The 17,489-nt window shown below is 47.3% G+C and overlaps 7 protein-coding genes across 7 annotated transcripts; 4 read left to right on the top strand and 3 right to left on the bottom strand.

Moving 5' to 3' along the window:
• Positions 1–82: 82 nt before the first annotated feature.
• On the top strand, positions 83–1,783 carry I302_104103 (uncharacterized protein; the record flags this gene model as incomplete). The annotated part of the gene is made up of 5 exons (XM_019189469.1): positions 83–193; positions 260–365; positions 429–874; positions 932–1,085; positions 1,155–1,783. The coding sequence occupies 5 exons, from the start codon at positions 83–85 to the stop codon at positions 1,781–1,783; spliced, it is 1,446 nt and encodes a 481-aa protein (XP_019049031.1).
• Positions 1,784–2,059: 276 nt separating this feature from the next.
• I302_104102 (uncharacterized protein) lies at positions 2,060–2,517 on the top strand (the record flags this gene model as incomplete). Its single annotated transcript, XM_019189468.1, has 2 exons — positions 2,060–2,329; positions 2,425–2,517. 2 exons carry the CDS (start codon positions 2,060–2,062, stop codon positions 2,515–2,517), a joined length of 363 nt encoding a protein of 120 aa, XP_019049030.1.
• A 488-nt stretch (positions 2,518–3,005) lies between these two features.
• I302_104101 (uncharacterized protein) lies at positions 3,006–3,513 on the top strand (the record flags this gene model as incomplete). Its single annotated transcript, XM_019189467.1, has 2 exons — positions 3,006–3,329; positions 3,421–3,513. 2 exons carry the CDS (start codon positions 3,006–3,008, stop codon positions 3,511–3,513), a joined length of 417 nt encoding a protein of 138 aa, XP_019049029.1.
• Positions 3,514–3,748: 235 nt separating this feature from the next.
• Positions 3,749–6,587, bottom strand: I302_104100 (uncharacterized protein; the record flags this gene model as incomplete). Its single annotated transcript, XM_019189466.1, has 5 exons — positions 3,749–4,184; positions 4,383–5,573; positions 5,654–5,727; positions 5,891–6,225; positions 6,326–6,587. 5 exons carry the CDS (start codon positions 6,585–6,587, stop codon positions 3,749–3,751), a joined length of 2,298 nt encoding a protein of 765 aa, XP_019049028.1.
• A 481-nt stretch (positions 6,588–7,068) lies between these two features.
• Positions 7,069–8,971, bottom strand: I302_104099 (uncharacterized protein; the record flags this gene model as incomplete). Its single annotated transcript, XM_019189465.1, has 2 exons — positions 7,069–8,843; positions 8,908–8,971. The coding sequence occupies 2 exons, from the start codon at positions 8,969–8,971 to the stop codon at positions 7,069–7,071; spliced, it is 1,839 nt and encodes a 612-aa protein (XP_019049027.1).
• Positions 8,972–12,478: 3,507 nt separating this feature from the next.
• I302_104098 (uncharacterized protein) lies at positions 12,479–12,868 on the top strand (the record flags this gene model as incomplete). Its single annotated transcript, XM_019189464.1, has 2 exons — positions 12,479–12,650; positions 12,735–12,868. 2 exons carry the CDS (start codon positions 12,479–12,481, stop codon positions 12,866–12,868), a joined length of 306 nt encoding a protein of 101 aa, XP_019049026.1.
• A 2,507-nt stretch (positions 12,869–15,375) lies between these two features.
• I302_104097 (uncharacterized protein) lies at positions 15,376–17,215 on the bottom strand (the record flags this gene model as incomplete). The annotated part of the gene is made up of 6 exons (XM_019189462.1): positions 15,376–15,829; positions 15,892–16,129; positions 16,202–16,514; positions 16,586–16,894; positions 16,951–16,981; positions 17,037–17,215. 6 exons carry the CDS (start codon positions 17,213–17,215, stop codon positions 15,376–15,378), a joined length of 1,524 nt encoding a protein of 507 aa, XP_019049024.1.
• Positions 17,216–17,489: the final 274 nt, after the last annotated feature.

Below are 17,489 nucleotides of genomic sequence, written 5' to 3'. Positions count from 1 at the left end.
AGAAGTATCAGAGGGATACGAACGAGTCACCCGGAAGACCACGTATCCATGAAAGAAGATTTCTGTCTGCCAAACCTCAAAAATGGCTGTGGCCAACGTCGCACCATCAACCGAGAGTCAAGATGATATCGAGCTCATATCTTCACCTCTCACACTTCCCAATGGACTTGTGGTGCCCAATCGACTCGTCAAGGTGAGCTTCCACCTCCTGCACACTATCTGGGAGTCATTAGCTGATCGTACATCTCATCCTATTCAGGCAGCCATGGCAGAGGGTATAGGTCTGGGAGGAGGTCCACCTCGAGAAGGGCACATGAACTTGTACAGACGATGGGCAGAGGGAGGATGGGGAATCATCATCTCTGGTGAGCTACCTCATCCTTCAATGTCTTCTCTCAGGACCATCTAACATCTTCACGCTATCTCAGGAAACGCTCAGATCGATCCTCGTCAACTCGCATCACCTCACGACCTCACTCTCCCATCTCACCCCTCAACTCTAAAAGCATACACCAGACTCGCTTCCGCCGTCCATCGCCACGACTCTCCTACCCCTTCTGCACCACTACTCCTCATGCAGATCTCTCATCCAGGTCTTCAATCCAGCGCAACTATCAACCTATCCCGCTGGCCATGGGAATCAGCAATAGCGCCTTGTTCAGACAGGCCAACAGTCTCTGAAGGCCCGGTCGGATGGTTTTGGAGTCATGTAATGTGGCCTACTAAATCTCGTCCAATCGTTGATACCACAGAATGGCTGGAGATAGTGAAGAGGTTCGTGGATGCTGCTGTGCTGGCTGAGAAAGCTGGGTGGGATGGTGTGCAATTGCACTCTGCACATGGGTATTTGTTGGCTGAATATCTTTCACCTCTTGTACGTCTCAACTTCGCCAGTGTAGTGTGCTTCGCTAATTCATCGATAAACTTACAGACCAATCCGGACACGAAACCATTACCTGATGTACCCAAAGATATACCATTGCGACTACATCTACTATATCTGATACTGAAGGGTATCCACCAGAACACCGAAAAGAGGTTCATCAAAGCGGTCAAAGTCAATTGCTCAGATTTCGTACAAGGAGGTAAGTCCTTCATTCGCCCTTCGATCAGTGTCTAGACGAATTCTGACTGATGATCGGGATGTGGTACAGGTCTCGACGAGACCCAATCTTCCGAAATCATCAAAACCCTTGTCTCATGGTCCTTACTAGATATAATAGAAATATCAGGCGGCACCTATTCTTCCCCCGCATTCGCTTCGCCCGAATCCCTAAAATCATCCAACCCCAATCCATCCCGGCAATCACTCTTCGCTCACTTCACTACATCACTACTACCATCCCTCCCTCCTCCACCTGATGGTCCAGCTATAATCCTAACAGGGGGATTACACGATCGGCAACTCATCGCTTCCTCGCTCAAGGAACGAGCATGTGATCTAGTGGGAATCGGAAGACCAGCATGCCTGTACCCCCATTTACCCAGCGATATCATACTCAACCCGAAGATTCAAGAGGGAGATGCAGTGGTAGGAGGATACCGTATACCCGGATCTGAACTTATGAAGACGTTACTGGGAGCTTCAAACCCTAAGAATGGGATTAAACTTGTCGGTGCGGGGGTGTCGACGTTATGGCATGAATGGCAGATGTGCAGGATTGGCAGGGGTGTGGAACCTGATGTGAATATGCACTGGCTGAGGGGTGCCATGGTGGAAGAGATGTGGTATGAAGTCATGCGGGGTGGTCCTTTGAACTGGTGGAGGTGTTTGATGGGTTGACAGGGCGCAAATGCGCTCAATATAAGCCAATTTCGTTGAATGATCAAGAGCTCGGGCAACGTATGGGTGATATCAGAGTGAAGGAATAAAGCAATCTCTCATCCTCCCTTCTTCTACTTATTTCCTTCAATATCGCAATTGGCAGCCCTGCAAAGAAAGATTAATCATTTTATTCACCTCTGAATCAAAGTGAGTATGCCTCTTTACCCTTGTGACAAAGAATTCACCACTTCCTGATGTCATGGATGCTGACGATACCATCAGCTCAGCCCAACAATGAAACGGTCCCCCAGCTCTCCTCCCTCATCCAACCGCTTGCCAACAGTGGAAGACGATATCAAACCTCCCCGACCCAGCAATCCAAAGAAGGGCAACCTCAAAGCAGCGCCGAACGGTACCCCTTCATCCGTAAAGAGCAGGAAGACCGACACACCCCATGCCAGTATGGGAATTGGCGAGTGGACTTCTGAGAAAAAAGGAAAGTTCATGGATGAAATCATCGCTTTGGGGTACAAAGCTGCCAATCTCGATGAGATGGCTCAGAGGGTGAGTTGGAGGGAGCGGCTCGCTCGTTCGGTCGATCAAGGATATGACCTTATGGGCTACAAGTGAGATGGAGCTGACGGAATGATTGTGCGCAGCTCGGGTTGAACAAAAGACAGCTGATCAACCAGTTGACAACTGGTAGGAAGAATTTCAGAAGCCTGGCTGTAGATGCTGTTAGAGGAGATTGAGCGAAGGGTGGGGAATGCGTCCTATTTCTAACACGATATCAGGTCGGTAACGAGTATGCAATGCATATCGTGAATCTGCCATCGCTAGCTGAGGCAGTCGTACTGAAGGATATAGAATGTAATGGTTTCCGACTGGTCCCGACACTGGGAGGATTGCATATCACCCATCTCGTCAGCTCAATGCGCTACTTACTTTCAGATGGTCGTCAAGCGAGTTGACAAGTTATAACAAACCACCGATCAATGATGCATCATTATTCACGATTACCCACACGAGCAGTATACGTTTAGAAACTCTCTATAGTCATAATCCTGCATCCTTTTCTTTTCTTTTCTTTTCTTTTCATTCACTAACATCCTTCGTATAGTTTCCTCAAACAAGCTGATCATACCCAGACATTCAGGTAAGATCCGACATCCACTCAACCTACACTCACCCAAGTACATAAAACAGACCGAGCTGACGACACATCTACCGAAGACTCAAGATGAAACGATCTCCCCCCTCCTACACCTCCTCCACATCGTCCTCAGACATCGACACCGACTCAGACTTCTCGCCTTGCTTCGAATTCGAACAAGAACAAGATACCAAACCCATCGTCTCTTCCCCGCCCACTTCAGCGAGATCTACACCCAAGAAACCCAAGACCAATAACCAAAAATCACCTTCCACCTCGCCCAAGAAACCCAGAATCAAGTCTGAACCAAACACTAATGGAGTATGGGACGGGGAGAAACGAGCTTTATTTATCGATGAGATTATTGCGCTGGGATATAGACATGCGAATTTGGATGAGCTTGCTTCCAAAGTATGTGCATTCCGTCTGACTCGGAGGTCATGTACTGTACTGTATCTGAGGATAATGTTCGAGCTGACGAGACATCGCAAATTGTACGTAGCTCGGTATGAACAAACGACAACTTGTTGATCAGCTTGTACCTAATAAGTCCAATCTTAGAAAGAAGATGGTCATGGCTGCCAAGTCGATGTGAGGGATGGGACGAATCAACGTCTTGGTAATGAAGTAGGGTGTGAGAATGATCTGGATTGATTGTAGATTATATAGGTTGATTGGATGGTCTTTGCAATATATTCATCAACCCTCTATGCAATTTTGACTATAAATAAATATCACGCATATTAGTATTCACTTTAAGAATCTAATGAGACTTCGTGAGTTTGCCGATGACCAAGACAACTCCAGGCAGCTCAACTTGACATCCCATCTCAGAGCAAAGTCCTGCCCAACCACTGCTTAAACTCCTCACACTCAACCTCCGCATCCTCATCGAACGCATGATCACCCCCCTCGACCCTCTCCACCTCGAACCCTCCTTTCAACCCCTCGAATGACTTGAGGGTGATATCCATAGGCTGGACTTTATCATCCACCGTTCCATACACAAAGTAGGTCGGTACGTGTTGGCCTAAACCCTTGGATCTGGCAAGGTCGTTACGATGAGGGATGGAGAGTGATAATGGCGAGGGACGGAATGCGTCTAGTCCATAGCCTATCGATTTTTGGGATTGGAATAGCAATGAGGGGAATAAGGCGTGTTGGAGCATATAGGGATAGAGGATCGATCGAGGACCGCCAGAGAGGGCTGTGCAGATGGGTGGGGATTTGGAATTGAGGTGGAGCTTGGCATCTGAGTGGGGAACGCTGTGGTGAGAATTAAAATGACAATGGCAATATCAGCAAATGTTGTCTCTAGTACATCATCATCGTGCGGTTCAAGCTATATCTCTATCGACCTTGAGCCATCACTGCGATCCCGATGTGTCAAACCATTCCCAGCTTTTTCTGCTCGAACGCTCTCACGTAAAAAGACCACCCTTATCGATCAATGACAGCACTCACCTTCTCCCCATCCACGGCACAGGATCCGTCTCCGTCCCCCAAAACGCATCCGTCAAATCCGTAATAGGATAAAACGGTGCCAGACACCTGATCCCCTGCTTATCCTGTAATCCTCTATACCCACCTACCTCCTCATCCGAGCATTGTTTAGGCACTTCCAACCCAGCAATTAGCGCAAGGTATCCACCAGCCGAACCACCAGATAAACATATTCGAGAGGTATCCACGATATTACCTCCTCTTCCTTCTTTAGCCAATCTATCGTTCAGCTTCGTCCGTACGTATACGAGCAGTTGGTTGATATCATCTAGGATATCTAGAATGGGGGTTTGAGGTGCTAATCTGTAATTCGGTGAGATGACCACTACGTTCTCCTCTTCCCCCAAGGAAGCAGGCGATGCGAAAGGATAGTTGGGTAATCTCCTGAAATGCGGTGGGAGATTCTCCTTGTTACCTTGTAATAGTCCACCACCATGAAACCAAATTACCAGAGCGTGCCCCTTCTTCAGCTTACCCGGCTGAGATGGCAGGTAGATATCAAAATCTACAGGGAGGGGTTCAGAGTCGAACGTTGCTGCAGGGAGTGTTCGGTAGACTATCGTCAAATCCGGATTGGGTATTGGTTTATCCGATTTAATCTTTTCTTCTTGACTTGCCTGCTGTGGGTTGGGTGCTACTGAGTCATTCGTTGTTGAAGGCGGAGGTTGAGGTGTACCTTCTCTGAGATTACATCCGCTCAAGTCGACTTTAGCACTTTCCGCCAAAGACCCAGTGACTCCTCTAAGATTGGTATTCCTGCACAAAACCAGCGAAGCCAAGATCGGCATAGATTTACCATCTAATCCGGTGTCCTCGTAATCCAACACACCCTGGAACAAGTTATTTTCGAGATTGAGTACTCGCATAGCTTCGAATTTGACAATACTCAACTCCTTAAGTCCGGATATATTCAGTTTATTGAACCCCAAGTTGAACGATCGAAGTACGGGTAATATGGGTCTCTTCATCTTGAGCTGTGCTTGACGTTCGAAAGACGTGGTGAAGAAGCCTGCACCGTATGCTAGACCGTCCTCTGATGGGCCGATGGGATCGGCGAATGAGAGAGTATGGATGGCGTTGTGAGAGATGTCGAGTACCTGAAGAGCGGGGAGGACAAGGATGGCTGGTGGGAGGGAGGTGAACGAGTTGCCCCTGTGTTTGCAGTGTTGGTCAGTGCAAAGACAGAGGGATATTGTGGATAGCGATGGATAGTGAGATAAAGCGATACGTACGACAGGTCCAGACTTGTCAGCCGGAGCAGATCAGCTATACTATTGGGCAACTCTTTGAGTTGATTCCTGCTCAACTGTTGGTACGAATCAGCTTGAGCTATGGACTTTGAAATTACATTTTCCCTCTTCAACGAGATCCAAGAGATCACATAGACCAATCCTTGAGCAATAGAAGCAACCACCAAAATGTCGCAGAATTTTACGCAAAATTCTGCTGATAGCAAAGTGACAACTCACATCCAGCCTCTCCATAGCCCCAAACATCCCAATCTCCCTCTCCACCCCCCTCAAAGCATTCTCCGCAATCCTCAAACTAGTCAATTCTTCAGGTTCCACCCACGCCTCCTTCTTCGCAGCAGCTTTACTACCAAATACCAAACTCCGCTCTTCGTCCCGCGATAATCCCTTTGGCGGAGTAGTGTTAGGATCCAACGCTGAGCCCTGGGGGATGTCGGAGGAGGGGATGAATTTGGGTGGTGGGGATGAGAGGTCTTCTTCTGGGATGCCTAGAAGGGTTGTATATACCTCTGGGGGAATGGCAGAGAGAGATAATGCGCAGAGGTCGAGTTTACCTATTATTTCAGACATATGATATCAACCATCTGCATCTACGCCTTTTCCCATGTGTATCGTCGTACCCACATCGAGCAGACTAAGAAGGAAACAACATACCAGACCTAACAGCCCTCTTGATCTCCCCACCAACAGTCTTATCCGCCAACTTCCCCTCATCCTCCGCACCAAACCCGAGCCTCGTCGAACCATTATGAGCCGTTCTCCTAGAAGGAGGAGCAGGTGATCCACCACCAGCAGCAGAAGTAGAAGCGTTGGAAGCTGCCGTTCGTCTGGCAGCAGGGGAATTTTGATATTCCGCTCGTTTGGCTGCGATTTGTTCGCGCATCGATGGTCTTAAGGGGGAGTCGCGACCGAACATCTTGGGTGGGGGGATAGTCAGTAGTAGTGATAGGGTTGATAGGTGACTATTTCATAGGTCTGACCAAAGTTGACATTCGACATTCGACATTCGACATTCGACATTCGACATTTATCATCGTTCCTCTTTGGAACGAACGAATTGACGATTGACGCGAAGTGGAGGTTGACTCTCGACTTTTGACTTCTCTCCTTCTTACCCCCTTATAATCGCTAACTTCGCATTTATGAAGGCATACGATTGCTCAAAGTACACACAGTGCACCGTATCATATCATGATGACAATGAATACATGACAATGCTATATGATATCTACTACACTACAATGGTATCGAGACCTATTCATTCTACCTATGATGAAAAATGCTAAAATGTAAAATGAAAATGCAATGTGATTTGTATGTCTTCTAATCCTTTTTATTCCTACACTACAGCCCATTATAATAGTATAGCAATTGTCCTTCTATTCCTACTCATGATATTATTGCTTCCTTGGCGAAGTACCAGAAAAAGCAAATGCAAATGTCGCTTCCACATTCTCCTTCTCCTTCTCATCCACTAATCTAGAATGATTAAACGAGGTACCGCTCCCCATCCTAGCCATCGAGGTCATGGGTCTCTGCCCCATTCCCAAATTATCGCTTGGTAGTGATAGATGACCTGATAACGGAGGAGGGATATTCATGGAGAATGTAGAATGTATTGGTGCCGTACGTGGTCGGGATCTAGGTCGATCGTCTTCTGGGACGTATGGTAGACCCGTGCCCAATGCGTCCAAGGAAGGTAAGGGGAGAGTAGCGAATTCGGCGTTCCTATCATTTGCTGCTCTATCCACACGTAATTTCTGTTTACTCCTCGAAGGCTGGACTTCATCCTCTTCCGATGTAGTCGTTGATATTCTACGTCCCGTAGATTGGAATGCGCGGAGTAAGTTGGTCGAGTCCGAATCGACGCCGTGACGTGTGGGTGGTGGAGTAGGTAATATTGATGTGGATGATGAGGGTGAATCGGATGAAGAAGCGGGGTTGAGGAGTGAAGCGACAGCCATAGGTTTGGAGTCGTATGGTGGTGGTGAGGGGAAGACAAATTGGATATTCTGAGATTGGGCGGGATGGTTCGAAGGAAGTAAGATGGGTTTGACATCGGTTGCGATGCCCTTGACGGAAGTGAAGATGGGTAGATCCTCTCCGAGCGATGGATCACTGACGTCCACATTGCCTTCGTGCATGTACAGACCCCTCCTGGAACTCCTATGTCTCTTCTTCTGATGAGAGTCGATGGACTTGATAGCTGCCGCACGATCTTCCGAGGAAGTAGCTGCGATGACGACCGGGACAGGTGAACACGAGAACGATTTCGACGATCTCGCTTTATCGGATTTGAGAGTGACTGTAGCTTTGAGTATGTAAGATATGGAAACGAGTTTGGTCGAATGAGTTTCCCCCAAATCCCATTTCCCATGACGCTGAGACAGAGACATCTCCATCTGACACCATGATGTCCCGCTCTTGTCCACTACGATATTACTACCCGAGGTCTCGGCGAGTTTATCCTTTCTCGACAAGACCACTTCTTGAGGTTCGGGTAATCGTTGATGTGGGTTATGGGATGAGCGGAAGATAGATGATAGTCGGTGTTGTGATGGTGATGAGACGGATCGAGTATTGGTGATTTCCATTTGTCGTTCTAGGTAGACCGTAGCTTTCTTGAGCGTCGTTTGGGGATCAAGAGGTTTGACTTGGACGTAAACAGGGAAACTATCACCTGGACCGAAAGCGCCCGGCTGGGCTGACACAGTGATATTCGAAGTGTATGATTCGGATCCAACGGTATATGGTGAAGGAGGGGACATAGGTCGGATGGAAGGTGATCGATGGCTATGGAGGTTGAGCGCGAAAGCTTTGGCAATGGACGTTCCGACGTATGGTATAGGTCGATGTTCAATGATTACCTCCATCCTCCATACGACCTTGTACTCTGGTATACACATCGTACTTCTCGCCATATCAATAGCGTCCACAGGTATGGCCGTCTTGAACATCGAATCCCAATCTCCCAATTCTATGTACTCCTCATCATCCGGAGCAGTCAACAAGGCCTTCTTCTTCTCCCATAGGACCTGGCTGACTCCATTTCCTGCCGTCTCGGTACATCTAATCCCGAGTGTGATGGCCTTGACGCCTAGCGGTTCACATACTTCCGGAAGTCGAGTAGCCACTTTACCAGAGATGACCACCGGGGTCACACCGAGGTGTCCTAAGAATGATAGCGTCAGCACATATCATCTCAAGACGAGGAAATAGCGGAAAGAAGAGCTCACCTGTATGAGGGAAGTATCTCCCACCAACATTACCTTGTTTTGGCGTCAAGTATAATTCGAGCATTGCTCTCAGTGTCTAATTTACCGCATGAGGGGAATAGGTGGATGAGGATGAGATGTTCGCGGAAGATGGGAGTTGAGTGATGATTGATATCTAGATTCGAGCTCTCAGGTGTACTTGGACGAGGTCGACTAGCTAGGCTAGAGTTGTTTAGTCTGATTGACAACTAGCTAGTGGTATATGCCCGTTCGGTTGAATTCCGATTGCTGGAAATTGTGAGACGAGACAAAATGGTGCGATTTAGAGTTGGACCGGTAAGCGGCGTTGTTTCGACTGTGGTGTTGTTTTCAAAGAGTTGACCAGGCGTGAGTGAGAGAATGAATGAATGACGTGTTGCGGTCTATTGAGTGGTCTTGTATTGTTTTGTATCGTCAGCTGGATGATGCAAGGGGGTCGAACATATCGTTGGAGGATGATGATTGATTGAAAAAAAGTAAAAAGATTGGAGATCGATGGGGAAGCAAAGTAAAGGTACGAATTGAAATCTTAGCAATGGAAGTTCATGATGAACCGACTACTCGACTTGGGTGGTCAGAAAAGAAATGTAGAGTAAAGGTTGAAAGTGAAAAGTGTGATGCTAGTCTAGATTTACACTCTACACTATAGGTGTCTAGTCTACTATATAAGTGAATCATGCATGTTGTGTTGTATTTAGCGGTGGGAGAGCTACATGGCCAGTATTAAGGTAGTGTGGTGTGATGATTGAATGATGTATAACGGCATTTGAAAGTAGGAAGTAGAGAGAAAGGAATGACATGACTAGCAGATGGGAGTAGAGTAGTTTCACTTTAACGCTTGATGAATCACACTTACATCTCAGTAAATTACACTAATTTATCTCGCGTGTGCCGATCCGATCACGCTGTCTCTGTCTTTCTTCTTCTAGACTTTGCTTTTACCCCTCGGACAATCTCCCACTTTGTATTCGGAATTGCCCGAAATGGTTAGATTAAAACTGCTATTGGCGTGTTGATGGGATACAGATGAGATGGTGCAACAGGTACAGTATCAACGCGGGTCCGAGCCTAAGCCATAAGCCATAAGCCATCAAAACCCGGTTTTAACAGTACTGGTGCAGTAGTTGAATACGAAGATCAGATTTGGTGAGTGGGGGTTTGAAACTATGATGGTGCGAGTGTGCAAAGTGCGAATATAAGGGGCAGGGAACGTCAAGAACAAGAACAGACTAACAGGGGGGAGCTATATATCTACCTAGGTATGTCACAAACATACACACATACGTACAATGGTCGTAGCTGGATGCTCGCTCAAGGTTGACGACCATCCCATTCCGACCGTTCCAACACATCCTGGGACCTGAAAATGTTGTCGACAAGCTTTCCTTTCGAAGAGCGAAAAGACGGTGTATTTATAAACGAAGCATGCGTTACCTCGAACGCCAAGGAACAGTTGCGCTACTCCGTAATGTAGATTAGTACTGTACTATAGTGATGTTAGGTTAGCTGGTCGTGGTGGCGTTGGTGAAATCACGTTGATGTTTGCTGGTTCGGGAATTTTATTGCTCTTGACCCTGTGGAAAAAGTTCATTTCTAGCTGCAATGCTGGTTAAACTTTAAGATCGGTCTTTGATAAGGCACTGCACTAAATAGACTGCATGCACTGTACTTTGTGCAAGCCCAACGTCGATCAAATTGCATTTCTCACGTTAGAGGGGGCTTAAGCCCAGCAAGCTCATCCTCGATACAATCTTCCGAATTTTCCGGTGAACCCCTGTTTTCGATGCTTCTCTCACTTCTCCCTCTCTACGACTGACGTCGCTGCGGAATGTATCCTGTGTGTGATCTTCCATTGAATGCAGACATCAGATCTTTCCCTGCGCATGACCAGGGACCTCAAAGTGATCTTCCTTCGGTGTGCAGGATTGTACTACATGATGGGCTGGGCTGCTGTGTGCTTGATGACACACGATTGACACTCTTGTTCCAGCGGACAGCGGTCAATGAGCAATGAGAAACAGGTCCAGGTCCGAATTTGGCTTGGTTGATTTGTATATTTCCTTTTGACCACACATACGTACTGAGCAACCTAGACCAAATGAAAATTGACGTCCCGCTCCAGCCGGGGGACATAATCAGGCAATCTAATGAAATCACACAAACGCCTTCCCGTCAGGTTGAGGATGAGGATCGTCGCTGAGTTGGATTTTGACAGGACGACCGAGGCGTCTGTCGGCGAGCGGAACGATACCCTTGTGTGCCTTGTTGAGAAGGGAACACTTATGGATAAGGACAACTGGGAAAAGGTACAGTTTGTGTCGTACATTGTTGGATGCCCGATTAGGCCAACTATTCACATAACAGTTCTTAAGGCGAGCTCTTGTGATCATGTGTAGTAGTCATACATGTATGCTCGCCCGCTGTCTACATCCCCGTGCCATTCCAAGCGCGGAGTAGTAGAGAGGTTTGAAAGATATTGTATCGATCGGACGATCAGACTGCCATCCGCTTTCATCCAAATGTCCTACATACCAATCGTAGGTGGCGCGAATTTCTTCCTATCGTTAGCCATCTATTCCGTAATCGTCGACAAAATGCTGAACATCGCAATTACGCGAAGTCACCTTTCGGATAGATTTAAGCGCTTGCAACGTCCGATCTTGCTAACCTAGCTTACAGTCGACCTATCCGATTCGTCTGATTACTGAATCCCATCTGACTGATGCGGGAAACAGTAGTACAGCATGTGTGATGTTGCGTTCCTTACGACACCCACTACTAGCCGCCCAGCTCGCTCGCTCGTGAAAACGCCAAATGGTGGCGTCCGGGTGGGATGGTCGAACATCCGAGATTACGTTGACGTGTTGGTTTTCTGAGGTTAACAACGTTAAGTGGCGTTTTGGCCTTTTAAGCATTCACTGAGGATAGATGTCCCACATGGCAATTTTGGCACATCCGGGACGAGTCGTTCAATGCTTCATCATCTTTCATGTCCCGCATGAAACATCACCTACAACGTCCCACGCGAGAAACAGCAGACAGAGTTTGTCTTCCTTTCTATGCTGAACGAGAACGGAGGACAAAAGACGATGAATCACCCACCAGTTCTGAGTAGAAAAAGGCTCTAGAATTTCGCAAGTCTTCAGATACGACCATTCCGTGCTGTACGGATTAGGCATCGGTTGTCATTCAACCACACATTGCCCATATGGTTCAATGTCTGGATCAGGCCTTGCAATGCTTCTTGTGAGAGACGTTGGAGCTACTCACTTCCCTTTATTGTAACTCCACAAAATCTCGTCCCAGAGAGACGAGAATCAAGAAGGTCGTGCCACTGACAGCGAAAACACGTATATAAGGGGTTCAATGCACTTCTAGTAAGCCTGAGCGGCAAACTCATTTTCCAGTCCCCTCAACGTGAGCGTTCTATATAAAATCCTAATTGGGTGCGCTAAACATTAGTCAAAGCCAATATCAAACGTCGTCTTTCAACAGTCGCTCTCACCCTGCCATCAAAGACCCCTCAGAATCTCAGCCGACAGTCACATTCACTATGCGATGGTCTAATTCCGGGGGAACCCAGACTCTAGGGCTACAAGCTATCGACTTTCCCAAACATCTCAACCGAAGAGATCTGCTCGATGCCGCCGAAGAGATGATGAGTCTTCCTACGGATCAGGAGGACGCGCCCCAGCTCAGAGATCTGCTGAAGAGATGGAAATCAGGTTAGTGCCTTAGGTCTGTCACCCCGTTGACAGGCAGCCTACTTTGCTATATGAAGACCCTGCTGACAGATACTATGTGATTAGATTTGACCATTTCCCCGGCCACCATGCTTCATCAATTCCGCAGCGTGGCGCAAGGTGGGACGATGGAGCGCAACGGATCTTCGGAAGGTAAGAACAGCAAATACCTTTTGGATTTTGTCTGCCCAGACTATTGAGGCCGTTATAGCACGGATGGCAGTAACTTGGACGATGGTTCTACTTTGCTATGTTTGTCCCGTTGAATCCTCGGTATGATATCAGCCTTGACCTTTTCTTCCCAAATACCTATGACACGCATGACGTGTCCTCTGACACAGGTCCCGCATGAGGCTGGAATGCGATGCACGATGCACGGTGTAGACCCATATCTCAGACGTCAGTGTATCTCACCACGAGATCCTAATCCAACTGAGATTCCCATGAACGCTCCCTGCGGAGTTGGTTTCTTCAATGTTCTGGAACTGGATCTATCGCCGTATCCCCTGAATGACATGCAAGTGACCCTTCCTTTCTTCACTGGTGGACCACTCACTCATGCTTCTCTGGTTCTCGGATAACTTTCGATTTGTCTTGCGCCACGGATGTATAACCTGATATTGTGTATGAAGTTTGAAATCGGTCGTCTGACTTTTTCTGCCTTGACCTCTTCGAAATCCCTTTGCCGCATTTCGACAATTCATCATGTCCGAAACGGAAAACACTTTCTCTTATTATAATTCGGAGCACCATCATTACAGGACTAACGACTCTGAAGAGCCCATAACCCTTTTATTTGACATCTGCGAAGCATCAATCCGAGCTGGGCATGCAACTATCGAATGCAGGATCGTCAACAGCGATGATCCCAATCTTACCCCGAGAAGGTCACGTGAGGGTCGACTTGAGATATACACGGCCCTCAATCACGTATACCAGACCAAAGAAGTCAAGGAGCTGCAAGCTACTCACAATGCTAGTAAGTGCACTGTTGTCGCCTGGTAGCTGTAACAACCTCCTCATGATGGAATGACCATACTGACCAGGGAATAATCAGGTTCCAATCTATCGCCGGAATCGCGAATTCGGACGTACCGGATGATAGGGCAATTTGCGGTCACTGAACACAACGAGTCTGTTGGAGCACGAAACTGCGGAAACATACTGGAATTTGTCTCTCCCTGAAATACAGCTTAAGATGATATTGGGCATTGCGCAATAACAGCGGTTCTTTGCGGTTATGACGATATATGTACGTGCTTGTGACCCCTGTGCAGAGAATGCAGGGCATGATGTCGCCATCCAGCTGCCGAATCGGAGAGCGGTATGTACATGTGAACAGATATAGCATAGAGTGTCCATCCTGTACAATCTATTGCTCTGTTCGGTGGGCTATAAGATATTCTAATTTGCAATGATAAAACATGATGGTAGAATAGCATAAGGCTCAACAGTGTGTTCATGTGTTTCATCAACTAGTCATACAAGAATGACGTTCCTATGAGTCGATGCAATCCCTCCATTCGGGCAGAAGGTACTTAGAAATCAAGTAGTTCCGCCCTTCGATGCGCTCCACGGTGGAAGGTTCTCGGAAATTATTGTCTCCCTCAGGCATTACAATAGATCCAATAGAGCTGTCATATCTACTGTCTGCAACGCTGATATGGTAATCTGAGTATGAATTCCGATTGGCTTCAGTTGCAGCATGTATGATCAGATCGTTAAACTCTTTGTCTGCAAGTTTGGGATCCGTTTCTTCACTTTGTTGGTACGCGTGAGTATGTGACAGATTGAACATGTCACGCCGTGACTGCATCAGCCTTTGCGACGCTCCATACAGGGTTCCAGCGACGGCGCTTGGAATGTCGAAACCACGAAGGATGGGTTGATCATGTTTACTGACTGTCCAGTAGCTCCTCAACTCCTGTTCGGACCAAAAGGCCCAACATATGTATGCACTGTGACTGAGGGCTTTGGCAATAAGATCTGTTCGGTCGTCATTGATCCGTTCGTTTCATTGATCTGTTGAGTGGCCGCGCCGCTATAGTTGTCATACCCGCCACCCATTGTGGGGGATCTTACGTGCCTCGATCAATGGGTGATTGAGAGAAAATACAAGTGGTGTGACGATGATGATGCTGAACAATGAGATGTAGATTATGAATCTACTTGCTCGCCAATCTTCATGGCACCAGAGCTCACAACTCGATATCAAGTCTTCCGATGACACTTTGCTCTTCGCTTTGCATCGTGGTTTACGTGAATACGATCCATTCTGCGTTTTGTCGTTGACAAAGGTCCACCACGAGCTGTCGACGCTCAGCCTGTGCAGAACAGGCCGAATAGGGGCAGTCGAACAGAAGGGAAGGACCCGGCTTGTCTGTCTCATCTTCTTGGACTTATGTCATTTTTCTGAGCTCTCTCTCCTTTGTCCAACAGGCGGTTTTACCGCCAATTCTAGGGATAGCATGCATGAACACAACCACCGTCAGGCTTGTCAAGGAAGTGATATGCAACTTTTGCAGACGAAAGACGACCCAGAGATTGATTGATCCTGAGCTAGTCGTAGGGATTTATAGCAATCAAGTTTTGTTTCATGGCGAGGGGTGAGCAGGACTGATGCACAGCGGTCAAAGACAAAATTAAAGAGATCAGGTGTCAGTGACAACGAAGACTCTTTGAGGGCAGAATATCGTGTTATATGCATTTAAACCCCCTCCTGACCTTGGACTTTACACAACTCCCTAATCCCTTCCAAGCTCTCTTTGGCACCCGTCCGTATGAACAGTCCCTGAAGACTAGCCATACTTATCGTCCGTCCCTTTTCACTCTCATCCTCCACAATCTTCTTCACCTCATTACCTAGATCTTCAACTTCCTGGTCCGTAAGGGGAGTTTCACCTTCCCTTAGTATTCTGCCCTTTTCTTCACCATTTGGATTAACAGTAGTTGAATTGCCGTAAAATTTGATGAATAGTCTCTTGGCCTGTTCGCCTGCTGCGTCATCTAGTAGTTCATGTATATCTACTCGTCCTGGTCGGATTAGAGCTGGATCTAAGCGCTCATAATGGTTGGTAGTCATGAATATAATTCGTTCTTCTGAGGAAGCTACACCATCTAGAGCATTCAATAGACCTGAGAAGGTGACTGAGGATTTGTACCTGTTGTTACTCCGCTATAAGCTGCACCCTCAAGCGGCTATAAGGTATACGGGATGACTCACCCATCCTCACTCGTTTGGACTCTCCTACTAAATGCCGAATCCACATCTTCAAGTAAGATGAAACTCCTTTCCGGTACCAATCCCAACAGATGATTCAACTTATCATCCGTTAATCCTCTTTCCGCAAGATTCAATAAACAGATATTGTAGTGCAATGATCCAGCTAAAGCTTGGATGAAAGATGTTTTACCGGACCCTGGTGGACCGTGTAATAGGTACCCTCTCCTGTATGGTATACCTGGTGTAACATTCAAACATCAACATATCTTCTCGTTTTTTTGATTAGGCAATACACGGTAGCTCAGCTCACCTCGCTCAGCATACCATTTCCCCCTTCCTAAGAAACTTCTCAAATCACTTTCGATCTTCTCTGAAACTCCCTCGGCTAAAACCACACTGCCCATTTCCCTCCGACTACGCGGTTTACCGAACGGTCTCCACTCGACCCCCCAGGCGGTATATACCACCGTTTTCCCTTCTGTTGACGCTTCTGCCAATGCTCTAGCTTCGGTCAAGAGGGACGAAAACAGATGTCGATAAGCGGATAGAGTGGTGAGTGTCAGTGTCTCCCATGGTGAGCCGGAATGAAGGTCCATGAGCTTCGCATCTCTTTCTCTTTTTACCTATATCGAATAACCACTATCCATCAGCTAAACCCGGATAATAACAGGAAGAAGGGGAAGTGAGAACTCACTTGAAACCATGTTCCCTGATATTTGAAATAATGTGTACCAGGTCCTGGAACAAGGTTGAACACTGCTTCCGAGCTTCCGTTCTCATGTTGCTTGTAGCTCGTCTCCACAGCCAGTTCATGACTCCTAAATCCCATTGGACGTTTACCCTTTCCTGCCTGTGATGCAGATTGAGCTGCCATCCATTCCAAGAACCAGGGGTATGATCTGTCCTTTGAAGGTATTTCCAGAGTCACCAACATTCTACGCTGAGCAAAGGTGGTACCGAGAGTGAGGGATCGTCGAAGGACCGTTAGGACGACGCCTACACCCTGAATCAGAGGTTAACAGATCGATCGTCATTTCACAGGAAAGGCGGGGGACTTACCATTAGTCCCGCACCAGCAGAGAAGTACGGACTAGGTAGTTGTCATCAGCAACATGTAAGCATGGAAAGGGAGAAGTTCTACTCACTTGTCAGACATGATCTTCGATATGAACGATTGATCCTCGGCCGAAGGACCTGGGACCGGAGGTGTGGAAACATCGGTGGTCTGACCAGGTAATGTGGGATCGACGGTGATGTTCGTTGATGGACCAGCTTCTGGCTGAGAAGCGCTAGCCGGCTGATGTGCTGTTCGCGGTCTGAACATGTTCAAGTTGATATCTGCGATGGCATGAATGGTTATAAGATAAGATGTAAAAAGTTGAAAAGTATCGCTCACCTGCACTCGACAGTGCCGTCATTCGAGAAAGGAAGGGGATAGTGTCACGTGATTTGAGTGAAACATTCCGTAATAAAGGATGGGGTCTCTTCGGTCGGAGCTGTACGCTGCTTCAAAAAGTTGGAATACCAGGATCAAGATCGTCCTTCTATATGACAGTTCTGCTCCTATCACCTGGCTCCCTATCACCCAATCTTATCAA

Source organism: Kwoniella bestiolae, chromosome 2 (assembly GCF_000512585.2).
Source record: "Kwoniella bestiolae CBS 10118 chromosome 2, complete sequence".
NCBI lineage: Eukaryota > Fungi > Basidiomycota > Tremellomycetes > Tremellales > Cryptococcaceae > Kwoniella > Kwoniella bestiolae.
This window is presented reverse-complemented; position numbering and strand designations above follow the sequence as displayed.